This window comes from Sesamum indicum, linkage group LG1 (genome assembly GCF_026168435.1).
Source record: "Sesamum indicum cultivar Baizhima isolate 11 linkage group LG1, ASM2616843v1, whole genome shotgun sequence".
Classification (NCBI taxonomy): domain Eukaryota; kingdom Viridiplantae; phylum Streptophyta; class Magnoliopsida; order Lamiales; family Pedaliaceae; genus Sesamum; species Sesamum indicum.
The window spans coordinates 1,374,746-1,398,202 of record NC_142657.1 but is presented as its reverse complement, the minus strand read 5'-3'; the positions used below and the strand labels follow the sequence as shown (position 1 = coordinate 1,398,202).

The 23,457-nt window shown below is 35.6% G+C and overlaps 3 protein-coding genes across 3 annotated transcripts; 1 reads left to right on the top strand and 2 right to left on the bottom strand.

Annotated features, from left to right (window-relative positions):
- On the bottom strand, window positions 1-2,193 carry LOC105168487 (2Fe-2S ferredoxin-like superfamily protein). Its single transcript, XM_011088628.3, has 6 exons — window positions 1,906-2,193; window positions 1,575-1,676; window positions 1,246-1,299; window positions 1,042-1,104; window positions 822-884; window positions 1-372 (listed from the first exon to the last, which is right to left on the bottom strand). Exons 1-6 carry the CDS (start codon window positions 2,083-2,085, stop codon window positions 337-339), a joined length of 498 nt encoding a protein of 165 aa, XP_011086930.2. The 5' UTR covers window positions 2,086-2,193; the 3' UTR covers window positions 1-336.
- Window positions 2,194-3,183: 990 nt separating this feature from the next.
- On the top strand, window positions 3,184-8,429 carry LOC105168401 (T-complex protein 1 subunit eta). Its single transcript, XM_011088508.3, has 13 exons — window positions 3,184-3,343; window positions 3,900-4,160; window positions 4,849-4,974; window positions 5,067-5,270; window positions 5,846-6,015; window positions 6,109-6,244; window positions 6,382-6,498; window positions 6,671-6,790; window positions 6,870-6,968; window positions 7,054-7,231; window positions 7,406-7,494; window positions 7,578-7,652; window positions 8,096-8,429. The coding sequence occupies exons 1-13, from the start codon at window positions 3,329-3,331 to the stop codon at window positions 8,192-8,194; spliced, it is 1,689 nt and encodes a 562-aa protein (XP_011086810.2). The 5' UTR covers window positions 3,184-3,328; the 3' UTR covers window positions 8,195-8,429.
- A 10,034-nt stretch (window positions 8,430-18,463) lies between these two features.
- YUC4 (Flavin-binding monooxygenase family protein) lies at window positions 18,464-21,489 on the bottom strand. The gene is made up of 4 exons (XM_011088269.3): window positions 20,607-21,489; window positions 20,149-20,397; window positions 19,923-20,048; window positions 18,464-18,920 (listed from the first exon to the last, which is right to left on the bottom strand). Exons 1-4 carry the CDS (start codon window positions 21,243-21,245, stop codon window positions 18,729-18,731), a joined length of 1,206 nt encoding a protein of 401 aa, XP_011086571.2. The 5' UTR covers window positions 21,246-21,489; the 3' UTR covers window positions 18,464-18,728.
- Between the last annotated feature and the right edge of the window lie 1,968 nt (window positions 21,490-23,457).

Below are 23,457 nucleotides of genomic sequence, written 5' to 3'. Positions count from 1 at the left end.
TTGCAAAGCAATACACGAGTTTTGAACGGGTAACCAAATAGTGGCAATACATTCATCGAAAACAACCAACCATCGACTAATTAATACATCTTTTAAGCAAGAAGGCGAGCTTCAACCTAAACTATCATGTCCGACGACTGCCACAGGCGTTAAGAACAAGCTTGAATTGTTTTCTTCCGTACTCGTAAACCTAAAATCTTTTTAAATAATTCAAGAATGTTGGTGTGTAACCTAAACCTAGTTTCCTAACAACGATTATGCAACTCAGGCTAGTGTCGGTCTCATCTTCAGAGTCATTAGCTCTCGGCCTTTTTAAGCACGCTATCCGGTTTCTAATCATTTTTTCCATTGGGGCAACCTTTGGACAACCACCTGTAACAAATGAACAAATAAAATTATGAATACCAATCATTGTACTCATGTAATAATGAAGTATTCATTCTCGTAGCTAAGATAAGTAGACATCACTATGTATTTTGCAAGATTCGAGGGTTTAATTTCGGCGGATGCCAATAGGGGACGTGCAAAAGTCCTCGTTTCGACCTACATTGTGTTTCGATGTCCAACATGTTGGTCTGCTCTCTTCCGATTCAAGAAACACCAAAGTTAAGAGACATTAACGTGAGACCACTGAACTTGCAGTGAATGCAGTTTATGGTCTAAACTTAGTTGGCAAAACTGAGGCTGCACGACTATAAGGTCATGGGTTTAAATCTCACAAATAGTATGATAATACGTATATTAGTTATTATAATCGGCACGACTGAAAGCAACTCTAATCCATTTGACTAAATAATAACAAAAAAGAAACTTGTAATTACCTTTCCGAAGTTCTCTTTATTTCCAACTATAGTTTGGCAAGCCAACCTCCAAGACTCCGGGTTCTGCAAGTCAAAGAACCAACACGACAAAACCAATTAGAATTCTTGTGAATTGAGAGATTTGTCCGAGATGAGGCATTGAACTTGGGACATCGCTATATCAAGAAATCTCCAGACATCCCTAAACTTATAAACGAGTCAATGTAGTAGGTGAACATGCCTTTTTAAGATATCGAAGCTCTGTATTTGTTCGTTCATTCAAGAGATCCTTTCCATCAATGATCTGCACGAGAAGAAACCATATGCTAATAGTAAGTAAAAAATCGACAAAGATTCAAATTTAATAATATATACACTACTATGATGACATTCATGTTTGCATTGGTAAGTAGTAGACGATCGAAGCTCGTTCTCTAGTACGTACCTCCACAATACAAGTTCCACAGCTTCCGCCCCCTCCACAATTCATTACCTTACCCTGTCCGAAACAAAAAACGGGCAATCATAAGACGATATCAAACATATCATATCTTACTTTGAAACGACCACAAATGGAGGGCGGTTCGAACCCTTCTCACTGTTGGAGCTAATCAACTATTTCAAGTGCTATCTATGAGTAATACATGAACAATTTCTTGAAGACAAACATTTATTAGCAATCTTGATTCAACAACTGTCACTAATAAGATAGCAAGATTTATATTTCTTTTTATTTTTGAATATATATATATATATATAGTCCAAATTGCTTACGTATGCGGCGTAGAGCTCAATCTTGTTATCCAGCATTATGTTCCTAAGCAGTTTCTCTCCACTTATTGCTGTGGCTCTGTTCACTGGATCCCCTGGTTTAGGCTGTAATAAGAAATAAATAATATTTATTTATTTTAAAAATAAGAACAATCAACTAGCAGCAAAATCACACCCAAAAAATCGTCAATTTAATGGAGAAATTCAAAGGAATTACAAAGCTCTAGTAATAACGTCAAAATTAAGGTTGTAATAGCTCATAATTAACTCAGAGACAAACTATTTTTGCATAATGATCAAGAGAGAGAGAGAGAGGGAGAGAGAGACGAATTACCCCGAGGAATTCTAGCTGGATTTCGGGTATTTGCGGAGGTGCAGTGGAGGTTTCCGGCGAGACGCTGGCGAAAGAAACCAAAAGGCGTCTCCTTCTGGGGAGAGAAACGGCGGAGCTTCGGTGGTTTGAGGACAACTCCGGTGGGCGGAGCGCCACAGGGGAGAAACTCAGGGCGGACATAGTGCGCTAGAGAATGGCATGCAGACACGTAGTCTGTTGGGCCACTAATACCACATTTCTCCTCTTACTTGTAGACTTGTGGTCTCAATCTTTCCGGTGGCTTATTGCCTCTTCTTCATTTATCCCATCCAATAAAATTAAAATATACTTAAAACAGGATTTGATTAAACTTATTTTTCCTTTATATATTCATATATCATTAATTATAATTAGTTCCTCTTTCAAAATATAAAATTATATTTCTTTTTCAAATTATTATTTTTTTCTCTTATAATAGATTATCATCGGAACATTTTTCCCTTATAAGCACAGAGTTATTATATAAAAATATTAAATGAGAAGTAAAATTAAAGATTTATATAATTTTTTTGTCCAAACACTAACAAAACGGGTTAGGTGTAAACAATGAATTTTTAAAGGGGGTATAAGTGTAATTTTTAAACTTTTTTTGTTTGGAAAGTGTAATTTTATATTTTTAAATAGGACTAAGTATAATTAATTCTATATTTTATTAAATATTTAGAACTCATAAAGTATTAAGATTTTATTTAAAAATAAATATATGAAGTATTTGAATAAAATAAAATTATAAAATTTATAAGAACTTATAAGATGGTTTTTTGCCATTTAAAAACCAAATAAAAAAGCTTTGCAATATTATTATCAATAATGAAGGCAGGACTAGTACTTGTATTATAATTAATATTGGGCCATTCAGAAATATTTAAATATTGCATATACTAGCAATATAAATATTAATAATTGAAATTCAATGTGTGAAGTGATAGAATTGACATTATTTGCGTCATTATTCACCATCATTTATTATATTTGTACTAAAGTTAATGGTGTTAACAAAAAATAAATAAAGTCTATTTTAACAACAATAAAAACAAAATATGGGCAAAAACGAGCTTGGAATATGGATTGAGGGGCAGTCTTGTAATAAACGTAAGTTGAGGGGTTAGGGTGCTCTTAATTGATTTTTGAAGGGTAAAACGTTGAAATGGTGGAAATTGGGGGAGTGAAGTGCAATGAAGCCCTCAATTTTGTCTGAATTTGAAACGAGAACATTTCATTGTTGCGACCGTGCTATGTTATTCGCTACAACCCAAACACGCCCTTAACTTTCAAACGTAAAACCCCCCAAAAAGAAGAACTATAATAAACCTAGAACGTTCTCTTACTCTCGCTCTACACTCTGCTTTCTCGCTCTCTCGTCGAACGAACACCCGCAGCAACAATGTCAGCCATGCTGGTGAGCTACCACGTCTGTGTGTTCGTTTATGTAGAGTAGTGTGTTGTTTTTCTTTCTATACATGTGTGGTTCTTCGCAGTGTGCGGTGCTGTATTCTTGGTTTCTCGATGGGATTATTTGTTTTTTTTTTTTTTTTTTTTTTTTTTTTTTGATTTCATTAGTTTACTGTTGTTCTGCTGTTCAGTTTTTTTTTTTGAATTTATTTTCCCTTGTTTTCGTTTCCTCGGATTTGAACTAGTTTTCCTTATTTGAGGAATTCCTAGAATAGATTTCAACAGATTATTGTGGTTTCGATGTTTAGTTCAAGTCCTGAGGCATTGCTGCTATGATGTGATACAAGATGCCAACGTGATTGATGCATTGTGGTACCGTTCTGTTATTATAAATAAAATTTGAAAATATGTGAATTTAGCTCTGCCTGGTTACTCCCGTTTCTTCTTTAATGCGATTCTTTGTAAAAACTGTGTTGAATGTATTGGAAAGTCATTTTATTATACTGTTATGGTTAACATGATGTACTAAAAACTGTTTGTATTTGGCGATGATAAAAAAACAGCAACCCCAGATCATACTGCTCAAGGAAGGGACTGATACGTCACAAGGGAAACCGCAGTTAGTTAGCAACATAAATGCATGCATGGCCGTGGCTGATGTTGTGCGAACTACCCTTGGTCCAAGAGGCATGGACAAGTTGATCCATGATGAGAAGGGGAACACCACAATCTCTAATGATGGTGCCACTATAATGAAGCTTCTTGACATTGTTCATCCTGCTGCAAAGATTCTTGTAGATATTGCAAAGTCCCAAGATTCTGAGGTATTATTGTTATTGTTATTTTGCTTCTCCTTTCCATTTTTCTCCACACTATCTCTTGTTCCAAAAATTCATTTGAACTTATATCTTATTGTCGGATGATTGAGTAAATCGACTTAAATAACTTTTTTAGGGTTCTTCATGTTTTAATAATACACTATGTATCAATTCCCTAAAAGTTAAGTGAAATAAGAAGGATTTTGGATTTTCTGTTGTTTTGTAATGGCTCTTGATAAGGCGGAATATAGAAAAAGGAATCATGTCCTGACTCCAATAAATGTGGAATGTATAGATGCTAGGTCGCATTTCTACTGAGGAGAACTAGGATTGTGAAAACTCTTAATGCTCTTGGGGGTATTGTTTTCAAGTGATATTTGTGCGGATCGGTTTGTGCTGAATGTCTGGGGTTTTGGTGGGCTGGAGTTTGCATATAGTTGGGAGGAGAATCCAGATTCCCCCTTTCTTGTTCTCTGCAAGTGTGTGTAGGGGAAATGTAATAGTTTGTTGTGCATCAAAGCTGTAACTAATGAATGTTTTTGATCTGTGGCTTTGCACTTACATTGAAGAACTTCTTCTTCTTATTTATTTTTTTAATATTTTATTTGTAATCTATTTCTTAGTTTACACCTTTTCACTCTCTTGTCTCATGGCATGCCTACTTAAGCTGTTGCTATTTGTGGTCGTTCTGCAGGTTGGTGATGGAACCACTACTGTAGTTCTACTTGCAGGAGAGTTCCTGAAGGAAGCGAAGCCTTTTATCGAAGATGGAGTTCATCCTCAAAACCTTATACGGAGTTACAGGAATGCTTCTTATTTGGTAAGATTTGGAGGCTACTTTGTTCAGTTGGGATTTGGGTGTAGGTTCAACTCCAAATTCTCTTGAATTTCTTGTGTTTTGTTAATTACCAGGCCATTCAGAAGATCAAAGAATTAGCTGTTAGCATAGAGGGAAAAAGCTTGGAAGAAAAGAAGAGTTTACTGGCCAAATGTGCTGCTACAACACTATCGTCAAAGCTCATTGGTGGTGAGAAGGAGTTCTTTGCGACCATGGTGGTTGATGCTGTCCTTACCATTGGAAATGAAGACAGGCTAAACATGATTGGAATCAAGAAGGTACACCTAATCTTGTGTTTAAGATAAATTCCGTTGATGTTATGTGCTTGATTAGGAGGGGTTCGATTGGTAACTTTGGTTGAGTATGGTTTAGTTCTGCTTTTTGCTTATGTCCCAGAGATTTTTTGTACTGCGTTTGCGTATATTGCCTTTAAGTATGCTAATTTTAATTAATTGGACCTAAGGAGGCATACCCCAGATGAGATGCATGTTGTAGCCACTTACTTTGGAGGTGTGTTGAAATAGAAGTCTTAATTTGGGCTGCTATTTTGAAAATTTTTCTGCCATAGGATAATTTACTAGAGTTGTAGTTACACCATCTTTCGGACCCGAAATATACATGTAACCTAGTTGTACTATGGCAGAGTTTACGTGTTTTAATTTTTCAGCATTATCCAGCATCAGAATATTTTGAATTCTATAATTCATTTTTTCACATGCCAGTGCTTGTACACAGTGCAAGATTTCAGTATAGTGGACTGGTTATTAATTTATCACTGTCTTTACTATTTCTTGCATCGCGGTTCTGTTTTAGGTTTGTTGTGTAACAGTTATTTGCTAATTTGCTTTTGTAGGTTCCCGGAGGTACTATGCGGGATTCTTTTCTTGTTAATGGTGTTGCCTTCAAAAAGACATTCTCATATGCTGGTTTTGAGCAACAACCAAAGAAATTTGTAAATCCCAAGATACTTTTGCTAAACATAGAATTGGAGTTAAAATCAGAGAAAGAAAATGCTGAGATTAGGTTTGAGTACTTTTTATTTGTTTACCTTCTGCAAGGTTTGATTCACACCAAATTCAGATAATACTTATCTTGACAAATCTTTCAATATCACAGGCTGTCAGATCCATTGCAGTACCAGTCAATTGTAGATGCAGAATGGAATATCATTTATGATAAATTGGATAAATGTGTAAAGAGTGGAGCCAAGGTTGTTTTGTCACGGCTTGCTATTGGTGATCTGGCAACTCAGGTACTGGTTTTAACATTTAACTCGCTAATCCCTTGTAAGTATTTTGAGGATAATTATTCTATAAGTTATTGCATTATCCATAAAATTTTCATTAAAATGGAATAGATGGCTTATTCGTTGATTTTGTTTGCCTGCAGTATTTTGCAGACCGTGATATCTTTTGTGCTGGTCGTGTTACTGAAGAAGATCTACAGCGAGTTGCAGCTGCTACTGGTGGAACAGTGCAGACAACTGTGAACAACATAATTGACGAGGTTATTCTCTTGCCTCTTGCCCTGCTGATTCAAAATACAAAATGAGATTCCCACCCCCTCAAATTCTGGACTTTGTTTTTTGGATGAGTATGTCTGAAGTTAAACTATTTTACTGCTCAATTTGTCTATAGTCTCTGGAGCTGGTTGCTGACATCATTTTTCTGTTTGAAAGGTTCTTGGATCTTGTGACCTATTTGAAGAGAGGCAAGTTGGCAATGAGCGATTTAATATATTTAGTGGATGCCCATCTGGTCGGACTGCCACAATTGTTCTTCGTGGTGGCGCGGATCAGGTTCTTTTTTATTATTATGATAATGTTCTCTGGTTTGAAATTGGAGTTTGCCAGTAATTGTTGTCCTTGATCATTTTAGTTCATCGAGGAGGCAGAGCGAAGTTTACATGATGCTATTATGATTGTTAGAAGGGCTTTGAAGAACTCAACTGTAGTTGCTGGTGGTGGTGCTATTGATGTATGGATTATTTACTGCCCTTAAATAATATGGTGGGCATTTGAATAAAATCATGGCATTGATGTTTAACGTTTTGTGTCTGCAGATGGAGATAAGCCGGTACTTGAGGCAGCATGCACGTACCATTGCTGGGAAGTCACAGCTCTTTATAAACTCTTATGCAAAGGCCCTTGAGGTAATCCCACGGCAACTGTGTGATAATGCTGGTTTTGATGCAACTGATGTGTTGAACAAACTGAGACAAAAGCATGCCCTTCCTTCTGGTTAGTCTCTTAACTCTTTGACATGCCACATGCAAATTTGCTTTATGGTCTTGCTTGGTGGAGCTTGTTCAGGATGATCATTTATGATGTTGAGATGTTTTTATTGATGTTTCCAAGTCTCTTCTCTAGTGTAAGACATGCCATTTTCTTTGACGGGTTTGAGATTGTAAACAGGTGAGGGTGCACCTTATGGTGTAGAAATCAACACTGGTGGCATTGCTGATTCATTTGCCAACTTTGTGTGGGAGCCTGCAGTTGTGAAGGTAAGTTCCAGTCCTTGAGTCTCTAAATCATCTGGTACAATGCTTCAAATACTTACTGTGTTTTTGAACCTTTCATATCACAGATTAATGCCATAAATGCAGCCACGGAAGCTGCTTGCCTTGTCCTAAGCGTTGATGAAACTGTAAAGAACCCCAAGGTAATTCGCATTGATCTCTCGGGATCCAACTTTATTGGTTCCTAGCTCATTAGCTCACAAGATGCCTGTTTAATGATAGTAGTTGTGTCATGCTTTCTCAAACAGCTACTTCTAGATGCATGCACTTTTCTTTTGGGATTGGATGTTGTGTAGTTTGAACATGATAATCTACATCAGATGAGACAGTGCATTGTGATTTACATGTTTATAATGAAAGAAAACATAAGGTCCATACAAGATTCTCATCAGCAGTTCTCTTCTGGACAATATATTGTTGGATGTGTCTAGACTTTTGTAATGGCCTTTGACCTGTCCTGAGGTGATGCAAGATGTGCGGTTGGAATGATGTGAATATTTTATGAACTGCATGTTTAACTTTCTGTTGAAGTGTTTTCTTTTCTTATCCATTAATGTATCTTACTCTATGATTGCTTATGATACAGTCCGAGAGTGCACAAGGTGAAGCTGCTGCTAGTGCTATGGGTGGCAGAGGCCGGGTTGGAGGTGCTTTTCGTGGTCGTGGACGTGGAATGAGGAGATGATAAGCATTTGTTAGGTTATGTATACTTCCAAAGGGTTTTGGGTAACATTTGTTCTAATTTTTTTTTTCCTGTAGTCTCCACATCAAACACCCCCCAAATCAGAAAGGGGGGGGGGGGGGCGGCAGAAAGTTAGAAGGATAATGGTGTATTGTCTTGAAAGTTGTGATTGAGTGCTGGCAATTACTACTGAATCTAAGTTGAGTTTTGAACCGGCCTGCGAGGTCTGTTGCTTTTCTTTGGTCTTGCCAATGCTGCTTTACTGCTTGCCAATTGTATTCTAGATTATAGAACGTTACTGAATGCTATAACAAAATAAGTACGAACCGAAGGCCAGGAATAGTAGACAGTTTCCGAGATTTGATCAAATCACAGCCCTTGAGGTTGGGGTCAACATGGAAATCCCCAGAAGAAATTAGACCACAAGAAGTATACACACGCAGGATTACAAGTCAGATCGGAAGTGAATAATCTGGGACCAGTTAACACCATCAAGACACATACGAGGCTGTAATAGCAGAAAGAAGTATGCAAGATTGGTTGTGAAGTTTGCACGAGGAATATAGCACTGCATTTTTTTTGTCTCGGTGGTGTTATCAGGCAGGTCCACAGCAGAAATGCTGACAAGTTGGAGTAAAGATCAAAACACAAGGAGAAGCAGCACCCTCATCTCCATACCTTGACAATTTTGTCATGACTAGCAGAAACAATCATACCCGTCACAGTGGATGCGTCCAACGAAGCAATCACTCCTTGCTGTGCAGGTACGCGCTTTGCAGTGTTGTCAATGAAGTTCCAGGTCTCCATTGACTGTAAGTAACCACATTCGAGTTGAGAAAATGAATTTGGGCGGGGTGTTGAGTGTTAAAAGAAGAGCAACTTGCCTGGTAACAACCCAGAACGAGCACTGATGACTGCGTAGGATGGAAAACACAGGAATGAAATTTGTGGCTATCACTCTTATGCTCATTCAGACAAACCCATTCATTTCCAGTCCCCATTGTCCAAATTCTCACTGACTTGTCGCTGACGGATGCCAACAGCTCTCCGGAATGGTCCCAGCAAACTGAATGAATAGGTTCTTGGTGACCCTATGGCAATACATAAGTATGGGCAGTCACGCCATATTAAGGACAAGATTCATGATTTAATTGTAACCCATCCACGATTAAATATAGAATCAGAACTCATCAACGGGATCAGACCTTCAGAGTATGGTAACATGTTTGTGTCTCTGCATCAAGAATCAATACAGCATTCGCAGTAGCTGCGGCTAAGAATCTAGCAATAAGGGGCTGGAATCTCACTTGGCAAGCGCAGTCCTTAACCGACCAAAAAGTAGGAATATCAGACAGACAAAAACATCCTGTAAGTCACTCTTTTACTTGTTTGTTCGAGTTCTTTACCTTGAAAACTGTCGCACAGCCACCACTGTTAACACTCCAGTATTTTATCTCTCCATTGGCATCGGAAGAACACACAATATCTTTGTTCGGATGGAAATCCAGTGACATTACACCGCAATTATGTCTGGTAAACTTACAAAGTGAAGTGTGTGGCTGCAGCAGACATCAAGAATAAGGATCAGCGGAGATCAGTATCTCAAATAAATCAATAAGTATCATCAACTAACATTGTTTGTATCCCAGACTCTGACAGTTTTATCGAGAGATGATGTAGCAAGGCGCGTCATGCAAGGACTAAAACGGATATCAGTTATAACCGACGTGTGTTCTTCAAGTGTAGCTTTTCCCTCCAAAGTGTTGGTGTGCCATAGAACGGCCTGTATATCATGGTACACATAATTTCACATCGATCATCTCAGTAGAGCTATAAATCAATCAAATTTTATCAGCGTCTTATAGGCACCTAGTTGGACACCGACCTTTTTGTCGTGATCAGAGGTTGCAAGCAGCTTGCCGTCTGCTGAGAAGTGGCAAGCAATGACCATACTAGAACTAGCGTCGATGGAATTCACTTCTGCAAGTCTGAGCTCTGGATAGCATAAATCCCACCCAGTCAGAATAACTTCTTTGAAGAGTTTATTACACTACTCGGAAATGGGATCACATACAATTAACTGAAAAGTTAATTTCTTCCAAGCATGATAAAAGAATGTTTTTGCAATGATGTTTGCAGGAATCCACATTTTCAGTAGTTTTAACATAACATCTAGTCATGCTATCACCGAAATAGGATAAAAAAACGTCTTAAAAGCTGCTGAGAAGCGTAAATTTCAGAAATTTGCAGGCTCAGGTAAACTGAAAACAAAATGTTTACTTGCCATTTGTAGTTTCTGAGGACATACGGTGCCTTCTCCTTAATGCAATCTGTTCTTTTTAGACCTCGAAATGTATGAAAAGAGCATGTTAGGAAACGAATCCACCATTAAACTTGAGATCTATGCTCTGGTTTGATATGGAGTACAAAATACATCTCTTGTAATAAGATTGAACAAGGTAGACCTGCTCTAATCGGCCACCCTGCTGTTGTTGATACTCCATTGCCCACGTCAACAGAGCCTTCATGTTCTTTTTTGTCCAAATAAGTGAAGTAGCTTGTCAGATTTCAACACCAACTTAATGTAGGATGATGATTGATTTTCTAACATGTAATGTAGGAAGCAGGTGATGATTTTTCTTGTAAAAACTGATACCATACTTGAGAAATAGCTCAAAAGTTGAAAAATTGATGCAGATGCATACAGGTCAGACTAGTTTTATGAATAACAGACTACCTCAATGCAAGATGCAACAGCATCATCAATGTCTCCTCCAGTTGTGATCAAGATATTCGTTACATTCCAAAACACTGACCACAACTCAAAGAGAAAACTAGCAGGGACATCGATAGCTGAGAAACGAGAAAACAAGATTTCGTCACCTCAAGAAAACGAAGGTGATTGTCCTCTTTGATTTCAAATTTTCCATCTACTCACCATTGAAGTCAGGGTTTAAACTTGCCTCAACTTTGAATGCGGGAGGACAGACATTGAAACCCCTCTTTACAAGGTAATCATGAATATGGACATCCAACCTAAATCATAGAACTTCAACTTAGAATGCCCAGCATCATTCGTTAAGTTAAAGGGTACATATGAAAACTCCTGCAAGAGCATCTCCAACCCATTCTTTTCACAGACCGCGAGAATGAATTTTCAAGAATACATATATAGCACAAAAAGAGCCTTCAAGAAAATAGACTTGCAAACAAACCCATTCCCAAACTGAAAATCAAACGGGACGTGGGATAGCTCAAGAATCTTGAAACACACGCACGCGCACACACGAACATGGTAAAGAAATTAAGAACTTTTCCAAGAAAAGAACTGCAGGAAAAGATAATGGAAAAAGCTTACCATTTCTCAGGGTCCATGTGTGATTACGGCACGCTTTGCAAGTCAAATAACAGAGAAATTGAGGAACAAGAAAGATACAATCTCTCGCAAGAACACGCAATCTTTTTGCCTTTAAAACACTCGCATTGATCAAACCCTCAAAGTAGAAGAAAAAGTTGCAAGCTTTTGGTTTAACAAAATCGATGCAACAGTGACAAAAGTAAGAATCTCCAAATGGGTTCAAAGAGAAAGTCCAATAAAATCTTGAAAGTATGAGATCGAGTAGAAGCAGTAAGCGAGAGAAGTGAGGAACAGATTGTTAAATATATATATATATATATACAGCATGCATGCATGCATACATGCATTGTATATACATGAATACATCAATGGTCCTTTCTGTGGCCGTTTGTTCGACTGAAGATTGACAGTTCGTCAAGAAAATCTCCATGAAAAGCTTCAAATTATGAGAGTAGAAGTAACCGAGAAGTGAGGAACAGATGACGGTCCTTTTTTCGGCCGTCCGTTAATCTCCGAGAACGACGATCTTTAATTGGGTTGGATTTAGGCCCATTAGTTTTAGGCCAATATTTTAATATTATAAGTATATGATAAGTTGGGCCGGAATAGATTTAGTAGTCCAATTTGAAATCTACCTTTTATGCTGTACATATAATACTTTATACCTTTATTATAATTAATTATATGTGTGATCGATTGAGTATAATCAAATTTGGAAATTTCTCTCATTTTTAGGGGGGAAAAAAAGAAAAAATAACGACTATTAGCCCATCAGACTCGATCTTGCTAGTATATGAATAAGATATCAAGCCTATATTTCATCTATTTATACAATCTAGCATGCCCAGAAAGAAGTCTAATCCACTAGGATGACTTAGTAGACAACATGGACAACACGTCATATGCATTCTTGCCACATTGAGGCACATCATATCAGAAAATTCCCAACAAACTCTTCCTAAATTGATGACGGCCGACCTGACAGTAATAGGTAAAACAGAATCTGCAGGACTCGAACAAACTAAGCATGACTTTTCAGACTGTCATATCTCATTCAATATAAATACGAATTGCAATCCGTTATTTTTTTTGGTATAATTATATTTTTGATCATGTAACTTTAGGTCATTAGCACTTTTGATCCTGTAACTTACTCTATTTGCATATTTAGTACTTTTATTGATGAATTTAGTCCTAAACATCTCACATTTGATCCTTTTTTGGCAACCTTAGTCATGTGTCGACAATTTTGGTCCTAACAACTTATAGTCACATGACCAAAAATGAGATTTATTCTTATAGTCACAGGAACAAAAATGAGATTTGTTACAGTGTGAAGCGGATCAAAATTGTCAATACAGGACTAAATTTATCAAAAAAATGACCAAATGTAAGATATTCAGGATTAAATTCGTAAAAAAATGACTAAATGTGTAAATGAAGTAAGTTATAGGACCAAAAATACTACAACCTAAAGTTAGAGCCAAAAATGTAATTTTGCCTTTTTTCAGTTGGCTAACTCTTGTAGCTTCCAAATGATATATCACACGCTGTAACCTCTTTCGGATTTTGCTCTTGGATGACCTAAACAAAGGTCATTGTGCAGCTTTAACGGTAAGAAGTATCACTCATTCTTATGCACTACTCTCTCTCGTATTTTTAGCAAGTTCTTGGCATATTTAATCATATCCCAATAATTATTACACCATTATGTTCACATTACTTTAAACTTTTTATTATTTATTCTTTAAATCAATTTATTGACTTAAGCTAGTATCCGAGTGCTAACTCTTAATTTGAAGGTTAATCATTGGAAAATTTTCGACTATTGTGATACTGCTGGACTTTAGTACACATCAATTAGTATTTTTAGGAAATCTCAATTTCCACAGATAAATTTATGGAGATACCGCTCCAATTAGATATAAAGAAGCCACTTACAATTTACCCATATAATATTGCAAATGAGCAAATTAGTCCCTTGTGAAAAACAAATACCAATTTATCTTCATGTGCTTTCTTGAAATAGAACAATTTACCTTCATATCTAAAAAGGTAAATTGCTTCATTTTAAAAAACACAAAGAGGATTTTGCTATTATATATATTTTTATAAAAAAATAATTTACTCGTTTACAATATACGAAAAAGGAATTACCTGCACTTTTTCATAAAGTAAAGTGTCGGTGCCTCCAAAACCAATTACTAGTATAAGTAAGTTGATAAGAAGAAAAAAATAGATTAAGGATATGGGTAAAAATATTATTACAAGTTAGGAGATGTGTTTGGGAAGGAGGTGACCATCCTAGGAGCTGTCTCTCTTACATATGGCAGAGGTATCTATGTCATGAGAACACATGCACAATACACACATATATATATATATATATAGCCCCAATAGTCAATTATTTGCAGCTTCAAAAAGCTACTTGCCACTCAACTTTTGTGGACCCAAACACCCCTTATTCACCAGAGACAAGAGAATTTCTTGGCTATCTATCTGCCTTGTGGACCTCAATTCATTAGTAGCCAATCCCATATATATACATATATATATTCTCTTTTCTGTATCTTGTCTCTATACATATACATATAATGAGGACTCAATTTCCTTTTTTATGTAATTCAGGTCCCAAAATATCGATACTGTGAATTATATCACGTTAATACAGTATAAAACTTTTGTTGCTAACATGTCCATATTTACATCCAAGTGTGTGGGAGAGAGAGGGATAGAAATGGAAAAAAAATATATTATAAAATAAATATATTTACACTTGTCATATAATTAGTTTCAAATTTGGGAAGAATCGGAGAATGGTAAAAATAGGGTGGAAGGATGCATGGAGGTAGGCAGGGGAAAGATGGCATGCATGCCACCATATGAGGACGTAGCAGTACCAGTGTACCAGTAGCAGTACCCCCCTCTCACCCTCTGCTTCTTGATCACAACGTATGCATGCCATGTCATGCCAATTTATACTTGTACATCTACCCCCCCCCCCCACCCTCCCTCCATTCTGCCCTACCCTGCATCACTATCACACAATATATATATATATATGTATATGTATGTATGTATCCCATACACCGTTGGTATTGAGGGCCACACACATGGCGCGTATTCTTGTTGATGAAAACTTGAATATAAGACTAAATGTGTTGAGTTTTTTTAATTTTAAAATAATTTTAAAAATAAAAAATTAAATATGTTGAATTTTTAATAATAGAAAATTAAAATTGCAATTGCTAGTCAACATTAAAAAATAATTATTTGAGTGGAGTTGGATCGAGCACGTATTCAAGTAAATTATATAATAAGTGTATTATTAAAATATAAATTAAGATAAATAAATATGATATTATAGATTGGAACGTGGGCGGAGGTGATTGATTTGGTGTGTCACCGCCAGTGACTCTGAGCTTTCTCTATCTTAGAATTCCTTGTGAAAGCCCTATCATTGTCTTCTTAACAATAAGCGTGACCCCCATAGACTACTGTTTGACTTTTCCTCTGTACGCTACTCCACACTAACTGTTGTATGGATATGGACATGATAATATATGTACGATTCAACATGAATATGGCGATACGAAAAATATAAAAAAAAATTAGAATACAATAAAGTACTGACATGACTATATATAATTTTTTTTATTATATATATTTTTATATTTTTTATAAAACTAATATATGCAATATGAAAAATATAAAGATAAAACATAAAATTAACATGTCTTACATCTAAATTTTTAACTACATGTAGCTTCAAAAATATACATAATCATTTGATTTTAATAAGTATGTCATGAGAAATTTATAATAATTTAAATTAGTTAAATCATCATGTCAACGTTCTCTCAAATTTTCAGTAATTTCATCACCAAAACTTCTAATTTGAGCCGAGTGAATTAATTATTATTTTTTTTATTAAGCCCACGAATCCTTTTTTTTTCTTGTCCTCTCTTTTTAAGGACAATCCAAAATTTTATGAAATTATTAAAAAAAAAAAACAAATTAAACATGTCAGACACGCCTATTGTCTGTCCTTTTTTTATTTTATATTTTCAAATACACGAATGTCGTGCCAGATATATATCTAAAATATAATTTAAATCATATTCATGTCTGATATGCATCCGATACCACATCAAATAATTTTCTAAAGTATCCGTACATTATAACTCCACACTCAAGACAACCAAACATACACTATCCACTCCCTATACATGGATACTACCTATACCAATTTCCCATTCCAATTCCATTGAAATGAAAAGTGAATTTGCATCCAAAAATAGTTATTTGGGTATTACCAAAAATAAATAAATATAACGATTATACCTTTATAAATATCTAAGATAAATTATATTGATCTCTACTTTTAAAATTACAGGTACGTCCCTCGAGAAATGCAGTGTAATAATATACCCTAGAGGTGTTTTTGTAAAACTTGGTCACTAAATATGGAGTGCACTTGTAATTCAACTATAACCTCAAATGCTATATTTGTAATTTTTCAAATAGTAGAAGGTATTTGTGTAATTAAACATAATATCAAAAGTATCAATACAAGGAAAAATCATATTTTTTTGGTCCCACACGATAGAGAACGTTGTACTTTTGACCCCACACTTTACACGCTTAGTACTTTGGTCGCATAAGCTAAAAAATTATAGCATTTGAGACAAAAAGAAATGCTACAATTTTTTCCTATAGAACTGAATATGCCACAATTTTATGTTGTGAAATGAAAAATACTATAATCTTTTTATCTTATAAGATCAAAAATATAATATTTTTCATCGTGTGGAACAAACGTGTAATTTTTTTCGTAGAAAAAAAAAAAAAAAAGAGATGGGAGGGAGAGGGGGTGGGGGGAATGCCCATAACTTTAGGGGATTGGAAATGAATGATGATGTAATGTTGTTCAATGATTGACTCAGAAAAAAGAAAAAAGGAAAAAGCAATTTCCAATAGATTCTGTGTTTTCGCGTGTAAAAGCGTACTTCTTACGCCCATGTCCATGACATGATGTATGTACTTGCACTCTACTCGTCTTTACAACTCAAACTCACTAAGGTGTAAAAGCGTGAAACTGACCAAATAAGCCTACAGTTAAGTGCGGTTCAGTAAAAGGCCAGACCTCTCTCTCTATCCACTTTTTGGTAAAACCCCAATCATCCCAACTATTATTATTTTTACCACTTCCAAAAAGTTACAATTTTTTATTTTTTATTATTGAATATAATCATATGCTACTCTACTTTTATATTTTGTATTTTCATAGACTATACGACAATTAATAATTAATGGCACAATTATAATATGAATTGTAGTATATGATAGATATTGTATTGTTTTATTGTGATTTTTGTATTTTGAATAATTACATTTACACTCCTTAATCTATGATTTATTTACATAAATCATTTCTATTTTTGTAATAATTACAAAAACTACCCCTAACAACAAAAAAATAGGGGTAGTTTGTGTAATGATGCTTATATTTTTAAGGGGTGTGTTTGTAATTTTTAAAAAGAATGAGGGATGGCTTGTGTAAGTGATATTGGCATTTGGCAAGTGCATGTGTAATTATCTAAAAATTAGGGCTGGTTTATATAAACAAATCATAGGTCAAGTGTAAATGTAACGATCCCTTTATTTTTTATTTGGATAAGAAGGCAAATGAATGACAACAAAGGTAACAATTTGGTTTAGATATCGTTGTAAAATGTTTGATTTGAGTCATAATTACTAATCAAATGGTGAATCTATTGCAATAACTTGGTCAAATGTGATAAAGTGGACCAAAACTACTCTTCATAATCACGGGGTTGTGATAGAGGTAATAACCCCCCTTTGATCAGAATGACAGAGATGCCCTTCAATTTCAGACAAATTACAAAAAGGGGACAAGATCCACGTGCTGATTATCGATCGGGTCGCCGAACCAACCCGCCCTATCCGACCCGAGGCTGAGACCCGGATTATCAGTCGTTGGATCTTTTGGCAGACATTCTTCCAGATGTTGCCACGTGGAGCAACCCAATATGGTATGGTAAACTATAAAAATCATCAATCATGAGCATTTATGTATGTGTATTTACTGATATTTCGACTACATTTAAGCCTTTCATATCATATTTGATCCCACTTATTCTAACTTAACCATCAAAGAGCCTTAGTTGGGGGCTTCCCAGCAAATCTAACGTGTTGCTTTGTTCTCAGGATACACATTACAGGGAGCTTTGGAATCGTCCTCGACCCGACCTACTGCCATAAGTGGGTCACGATCCTACCCGTTTTAGCGACCTAGATTAGGTTGTATTTTAACTAACTTTGTATTCAAACAGATTCAATTTTAGGACCTACTTTATGAGCATGTATAGTCTGTTCCGCTTGAACCATCACCTTAGTGATGATCACTATGAACGTCTAACTAAATTATCATAGTAATAACTTAGATTGCAGTTATCTCGTCAATGGTTTTAGTCTGATAGGATGGGATTCAACACTTTTAGTTCTCTAATTTACAAATTTTTTAAAATGGTCCCAAATAAACTCGACATATTTAGTCCCATAAATTTCGTGAAGCAGAGGATTAAACTGATCAAAATTTTTCACTTTTGAGATCATTTTGAATAATGTAAAGTATCAGAGTAATGTATCGAGTTTTTTTTTTTTAATAATTTTAGAACTATTTCAAAAAGCTCTCGTATAGCAGATGACTAAAAGTGTTGAACCTCCTATCATATGAGAATAAAAGTGTAATTTGCTTCAATCGTGATAATTTATCTTACAATTATCTTGTCACTGGTTTTCAAACAATAGTGATAATCTGTACAATTTCTATCACTGTCAAAATTACGACACCATTATTGTAATTGAACGGAAAAATTTTTTGTCATCAAATGTACATAACTACTGATATTGTTATTTGATATCTCGTCGCTAATACACTGTTTTCTTGGCTTTACAACATTTTTTTTAAAATTGATAAAAAAAAAAAAGTCAAAACTGATTAATTTACAACATATAGATCATTTCTGTTTGCTGATAAAGCCTAGAAACTAATCACTCTCTCCGTTTTCTCCCCAACAAAATTCTTTCCAAGAATTCAGTAATTATTAAAGTATATTTTTTCTCCTCGTACTATTCTGGGAAAATATGAGAACCTCAACTGCTTTTCCAGCCGTTGGTTGACGTCCTCCATTGATCAGCGATGTCTCTAGCAATGTTTACAGCGTCGGATGAGGTCCCAAGGATGCCTTTTCTCGTGAACCCGACCGCATACAATCCCTTCTCTCCTTTCCAACCATTAGGGAAAGGTGCCTTGGGCATTCCAATTTCAGTGAAAAAATCAGTACCCTGCAAACATCACATGAAAAAAATATAATTCTTTTAATAATTAATTATCAAAACATACTCCACGTGGGCATATAATTTAAATTTTTATTATATTAATTAATTATATCAAAGAAAATAAAAATAAAAAACTAATTAAAATCAATAATTTTTTGAACAACTTATATTAATTTGAAATGTGCATAAATAGAATATATCGACAAAAAAAAATTAAAGAGATTATAATTTTGTATAAAAATATGCGTAACGATAATTTAATATATAAATAGATAAAAAGAATTAGGAGAATAAAATATCTGAAGATAATCATTAGAAAAAAAAAAGATTAAATATCTTGAGCCTAACATTTGCTTTCATTATTATCCATCTTTTCACCTAAAAAAACCTACCATTTTAACGTCATTTATGAAGCCAAGAATACTTCTCGATGTTTGAATGCGGGCTATCAATATTCTACATCCAACGAAAACAAGAAATTTGAATGATATATAAACTTAAAACTCATTTTTAGGACAAGAAATTTGAAGTATATATAAAATTAGAACTCATTTTTAGGACAAAATTGAGGTTTCAATCAAATCGGACAATAAAAATAGTTGTTTTCATGGGTAGGGGGTTGTAGGGGGGAATGATCCAAACAAATGCCATCAGATTTTCTCTTTTTCGTGCAGCAGTACTGTAAGAAAACCCTTTGTAGCCCACTGTTTGAGTAAGCCCGAAAGCGATGTGAGACTGTGAAGACAGACAAACAACAAAACACTAAGGAAAAAAAAAACACATGAAAACCTATCACTATTGGATGATTCTACAGAAAAATTCTTATTTAATTAAGGTTTAATCGAATCAAATCAATTACAGTGTAAGTGTAATGTATTTATTATGTAATTGATCATTTTATCTGAACTGTATATCAATTATACGACAAGTGTATTGCACTTGTCATGTATTTTGTTTAGATTCGACCAAACTCAATCTGAATTACAATATTCACATAATGCTGTATACCTTGAGCCAAGTGGGCACATTGCTTTTGTACCCTGTTGCCAAGATTATAGAGTCAAATTCCTTTTCTTGGCCATCCATGAACTTGGCTGATCCTGTTCTTGTTATCTCCCTCACACCTTCCATTATCTGTTTGCATTATTCACAATACATGCATTTAGGAAAAGATAGAAAGTAGTTAATTAGGTTCATTATGGATGAGTAGTTTCATGATCGCTTATGTTATTACCTTAATTCTGCCTGATTTGATGTGTGAGAGTGCTCCAACGTCGAGCACTGGGGTCTTTCCGGTGGCGTTCTTGAGCTCGATAGGACCGGTTTTAGGCCGCCGGAGGCCTAATCTCTCGGTGTTGCCTAAGGTGACGTTTGCCACCAGGAGGAGGAGCTTGTCCACTAGCTTTAAAGGCAGCCATTTGAGAAGTTCCATTGCTATTGCAAATGTGGACAATCCAAACACTTCTCTTGGTAGAACATGAACCTAAAATCACCCAAAAAAAAATTAATTTGACCTTGTTTTAATGTGTCTGAAAAGATAATAAAGTGGGAAAAATCTTATCCAAATTAAGTTTTACCAAATCAAACTAAACACGTGGTAAGTATATTACACTTAACATGTGTATATTTATTATATAATTGATTCAGGTTTGGTCAGGGCTGAACTAGAATTTCCTATCAAGTTGTGCCTACCGAGTTTCTGACCACCATGTGAGGGCTGGCATTGTGTCTGCAGAGGTCTAAGCTGACTTCCATGCCGGAATTCCCACACCCCACGATCAGAACCCTTTGGTTTCGAAACTCAGAGCCCGACTTGTAAACACTGGTGTGAATGACGGGCCCTGGAAACCTCTCAATCCCTGGAATCTCTGGTATAACAGGCTCGGCGTTTTCGCCCGTGGCGACTATCAACCACCTGGAATAGTACAGAGAATCCTGAGTTTGCACTCTCCAGAGCCCGGTTACGAAATCGTATTCAGCTCTGGAAACAGACTGTTTGAACCTGGGCCCGATTGAGAAGTGTTTGGCGTAGGACTCCATGTAAGAAATGAACTGATACTTGGTGGGGTATTTGGGGAAGTCTGGAGGGAAAGTAAGCAAAGGGAGCTGACAGAAGTGTTTGGGGAGATGGAGTTTGAGTCTGTCGTAGGTCTTTTGTTGCCATAAAGAAGCTATACAATCGCTTCTTTCGAGAATCAGTGAGGGAACGCCATGTTGTTGGAGACAGGCTGCAACTGCCAGGCCCGAGGGCCCGGCTCCAACGATTACGGGCCCGTTGACGAATTGAGGGTTTGCTTTGGTTGCATCTTGTTCATGGCGAGGAGAACCCATTTGGGAAAACGGGCCAAGAAAGCAGAAAAGAAGTTGAAGGAAAGAAAGAAAGAAAAGAGAGCAAACTTTTTCAGGGCGAGGGTGAGGGTGCGGTGATGGTTTCTTTGTGTTTGAACTCTGAGAAACTCTGTTTTTGTAGCAGAGGAAGCGTGGCGGGCTGCATTTGTGGAGAAGGGTGAAAAGGTGAAAGTCGGGTGGGGGAGAATATGAGACAGATGTGTGTGTGTGTGTGTTTCTAGGGAGTTTGTTTATGTGTAATTTACATCGTTGGGTTCAACTTCTTATTCTAATTTATATTGAATTTTATATATACATGTCATGTCATGTACATAAAAATTATATTTTTTATTGAGGAAAAAATATAAGAACATCCCTTGCGATATCGAAAATATTAAAAAGAACAATTTAAAAAATTAAAGTATCAATTACACCTCTTATGATATGAAAAAAGTATTCAAAAAACTTCCCAAGATAAGAGTTGGTAGTACACGCACGCTTACCGCAAATATGGATCTGAAAACTGTATACTGTGTTTGGATTTATGTTTTGGCCCATTTCGACCAAATCAATGTTTGGATTGAATAAAAACACAACTTATATTTGAATCTAGGTGTGTTTTTATTTTTGTTGGTTTTGACCCAAAAGCAGGGGAACATTTTAAAATTATTTTTATTGGTCCGTGAGACCGAAACAGATGAGCTTTCTTTGTTTTTTATTTTAAAGTTATTTGTATTATATATATTTTATATTATATAATATATGTTAAATCTAATTAATAATTATATATAAAAATAATTATTAACTTATGAAACTCATGATTAAAAATATTTAATATTAATGTTGGTGAGTAAAAATATGTAAAAATTTTCTACCTTAATGAAATACTTTAGTATTTTTGTATATTGAGAACAATATACCAATACTACATACTTAAGTTTAATTTTTTATTACTTCAATTATCTATTAAAATTTATCACTCCGAAAAAAAAAGTCTAACGAATAAATTTTCAACACATTATTATAATGCATTTAACTATTAATTGCAATTTTTTTCAACTTTCACTATTTAAATATTTTGTACTTAACATAAATATATACTATTAAAGGTTTATCATTTGGTGGAGGATAGTACTATCAGGGCGCTGGTGGAATCATTTGTTTTAAAGCTTCAACTAGATAAAGATAGTAATCCGTTGGATCGAATCTTAGGAGTTGTTCAAACTAAACGAAAACCTACCAGAGGCCTTGGTTTGCTATATTTTATTCTAATGGATTTCTATTTAGAAAATATTGATCACATTATTAATGAAACAATAAAGAAATCTGGGTTAAATTGTTTTTGGGGTAGGTGCTTAAATTCTGCTGTCTTGGGGTTTTCGGATGATAAAAAGAAAGTCCAATATCACGTTGAATATCAACTGTACTTGAACTGTTAGATAATCATAGTCGATGATAACATCACTGTTCCCGTCGCTATTACAGAACCGTACATGAGATTTTCACCTCATACGGCTCCTCATAGGTCACAAATAAATCAAAGGACCTTTCGGCATTATTTATTTTGATGTGTTTGTAGAATTTTTGACTCACCTTGATTTGTCGAGATTTTCTTTGTGTTCTCAATTACACCCATCCTCTCCTTTCAGTCGAGTGACTTCATACCTCTCCCTCTCGTTCTTACTCATTCCTCTCAAAGTCATACGAGCTAGCTGCGAGACTCTTTCGATTACTAAAGGCACCTGGCTTGGCCTTCTTTGCTATTAGTTTCAATCTCTGCTGACGAGACACTTCTATCCTGGGAATTACCTTTCTTTAGTATAAGCTTTCAAGCTCCGTTGATTCTCCCCTAATGGGGTCGAGCATACCCAGAGCCGAAATCCTTTTGAAGGCAGATAGGCAATCCACTTTGGTGTGATTCTCCCAAGAGAGAGATTGGCCTATGTTAGGGTCTGCGTCGAAGTTATGCCGAATTCGGAGTTCCCAAAAGAGGTTCTACTGATGAACAATGAAGGGATTCAAACTAGAATTCCAGTTGAGTATGAATGGGTTTTGGTACCAGCTTTATGTGGTGTTATCGGGCACAAACCCGAGCATTGTAAGGCTGCTTGTGACTGGCGATGATTTGCTTTCAGGCGTTGGTTACACTGACCTAGCGCCTCTCAAAGCAGCTATCTGAAATGCATAGAAAGCTGTTTGATGCCTAGCTAAGTTG